Raw genomic sequence first — 1991 nt, 5'->3', positions numbered from 1 at the left:
ACGACTAGAACGACTCCAGGATCGGCAGGGAGAAGTGATCGACAAGCGAGGCGTCTCTTCCGCCGGCCACCATCAGGTGAGTGAACCGGTCATCATCTTGCCCGCATGCAGGTCGTTCGTGCCTGCCTTCGTCGATCTACTGGTCCTCTACTCATCGTCGTTTTTCTCTCCATAGCAGCGGCTAGCGACGGTGCTCTGATCGGTGGCGATGGCGCCTGTGACGAGTCGCCGGAAGAAGATAGCACTTGTCACGGCACCACCGCCACCTCTAGTGACCCACCCCGCCACCGCCGACCGCCTCAGCAAGCTTCCGGAGGAGATCCTTGCGCAGATCCTGTCGTTCCTGCCGGCGCAGGAGGCGATCAGAACATGCGTCCTAGCGCGTCCCTGGCGCGACGTCTGGAAGTTCACCAGACGCCTCCGCATCACGGGCGACTCCATGCGTGAGGTCCGGGGATTCGTGGATCGCCTGCTTCGCGTCCGCCTCGACGGGCTCAAGCTCGCGTCCCTCGAAGCGAGTGAGATCAGTTTCGACCCGTCCGAGGAGTTCGTCGACGTCGATGACGAGCCCTATACCGAGCCCTACCTCGACGACGAGGACAGCCTCAACAGATGGATCCGCCGCGTGCTGGAATGTCAAATCCAGATGCTCCGGGTAAACATATGTGCTCAAGGGTACCTTGATGCCTACTTGCAGATGGGGAGCAGGCCCCTCGTCTCGCAGCACTTGACCAGGCTAGAGCTCACAGGCATATGGTTCGTCTGCCGTTGCCTCTGCCTGGATCTCTGTCCTGCGTTGGAACATCTGGAGATCAACGAGTGCTGCTTGGCCGCTGTGAGGAAGATCACGTCTCTTTCGCTTAAACGCCTAGTCATCACATCCTGCGATTCGAATGAAGATCAGAAGCGCGTTCGGATTTGTGTTCCACGTCTCGTTTCTTTGTGGCTGGATCACAATAGTGTCAGGACTCCCTTGTTGGAGAGAATGCCAGAGTTGGTGGGGGCAAAGGTCCGGATTAACTCATCTCTGGATGACTGCCATTGTGAAGATCCCATGGCTTGTTATCACGTTATGCGGGCTGGTGACATTTCAGATAGTGATGACGAAGAAGGTTCATCTGATTGTGCCAGACAAAATACAACAAAGTGTGTGGTTCTTGAAGGTTTAGCACAAGCTAAAGACCTAGTGCTCATAGCGGATCGTGTTGGAGTTGTTCCAAATTCACTCCAGGATATAGGCCAGGCTTCTGACGGAGCGAAGCGGAGGCCCGTCGCCGGAGGCTTGGGCCGGAGCGTAGGGTATTTACACCCTTGCTAGGGTTTCGTGGAGATTTGATTCTCTTGTAAGCCGCCATAGGCGTGTAACCCAAAACTCTTGAGATAGTGAGATTGTTGCTGGCTGGTGCCCATGGTTTTTCCCCTTCACATCGGAGGGGTTTTCCACGTTAAATCGTGTGTCTCCTCTGTGGCTTGATTCTTTACTTCATATTCTTATACGTCATTCATAACAGTGGTACCGGAGCTTTGGTTGCTGTTAGGGTTCATGACGACGTCGATGAAGTTCGATCTTCCGCTGCTGAACTACGACACGCGGTTCTCGCTATGGCAAGTCAAGATGCGGGGGATTCTGGCGCAGACTCATGACTATGATGAGGCGCTGGATAGTTTCGGAAAGAGGAAGGCCGAGTGGACTCCAGAAGAGATCCGCAAGGATCAGAAGGCGCTCGCCCTAATTCAGTTGCATCTTCATAATGATATTTTGCAGGAGTGTCTGAAAGAGAAAACTGCTGCAGAACTATGGCTGAAACTGGAATCGATCTGTATGTCCAAGGATCTAACCAGTAAGATGCAGATGAAGATGAAGCTGTTCACCCTGAAGATGAAGGAGGAGGATTCAGTGATGAGCCACATCGCTGAATTCAAGAAGATCGTCGCCGACCTAGTGTCGATGGAGGTGAAGTATGATGATGAGGACTTAGGTCTTTTGCTGC

At 53.7% G+C, this 1991-nt stretch overlaps 1 protein-coding gene across 1 annotated transcript; it reads left to right on the top strand.

Annotated features, from left to right (window-relative positions):
- Positions 1-208: 208 nt before the first annotated feature.
- On the top strand, positions 209-1169 carry LOC136488612 (FBD-associated F-box protein At3g52670-like). The gene is made up of 2 exons (XM_066485486.1): positions 209-1009; positions 1095-1169. The coding sequence occupies exons 1-2, from the start codon at positions 209-211 to the stop codon at positions 1167-1169; spliced, it is 876 nt and encodes a 291-aa protein (XP_066341583.1).
- Positions 1170-1991: the final 822 nt, after the last annotated feature.

This window comes from Miscanthus floridulus, chromosome 10 (assembly GCF_019320115.1).
Source record: "Miscanthus floridulus cultivar M001 chromosome 10, ASM1932011v1, whole genome shotgun sequence".
NCBI lineage: Eukaryota > Viridiplantae > Streptophyta > Magnoliopsida > Poales > Poaceae > Miscanthus > Miscanthus floridulus.
This window is presented reverse-complemented; position numbering and strand designations above follow the sequence as displayed.

What these genes read in the sequence shown, in the direction of transcription:
- LOC136488612 (XM_066485486.1), top strand. Translation starts at nt 209, where the DNA reads ATGGCGCCTGTGACGAGTCGCCGGAAGAAGATAGCACTTGTCACGGCA. An exon ending in CAGAGTTGGTGGGGGCAAAG is followed by an intron (nt 1,010 to 1,094) that starts GTCCGGATTAAC and finishes GTGACATTTCAG; the next exon opens with ATAGTGATGACGAAGAAGGT.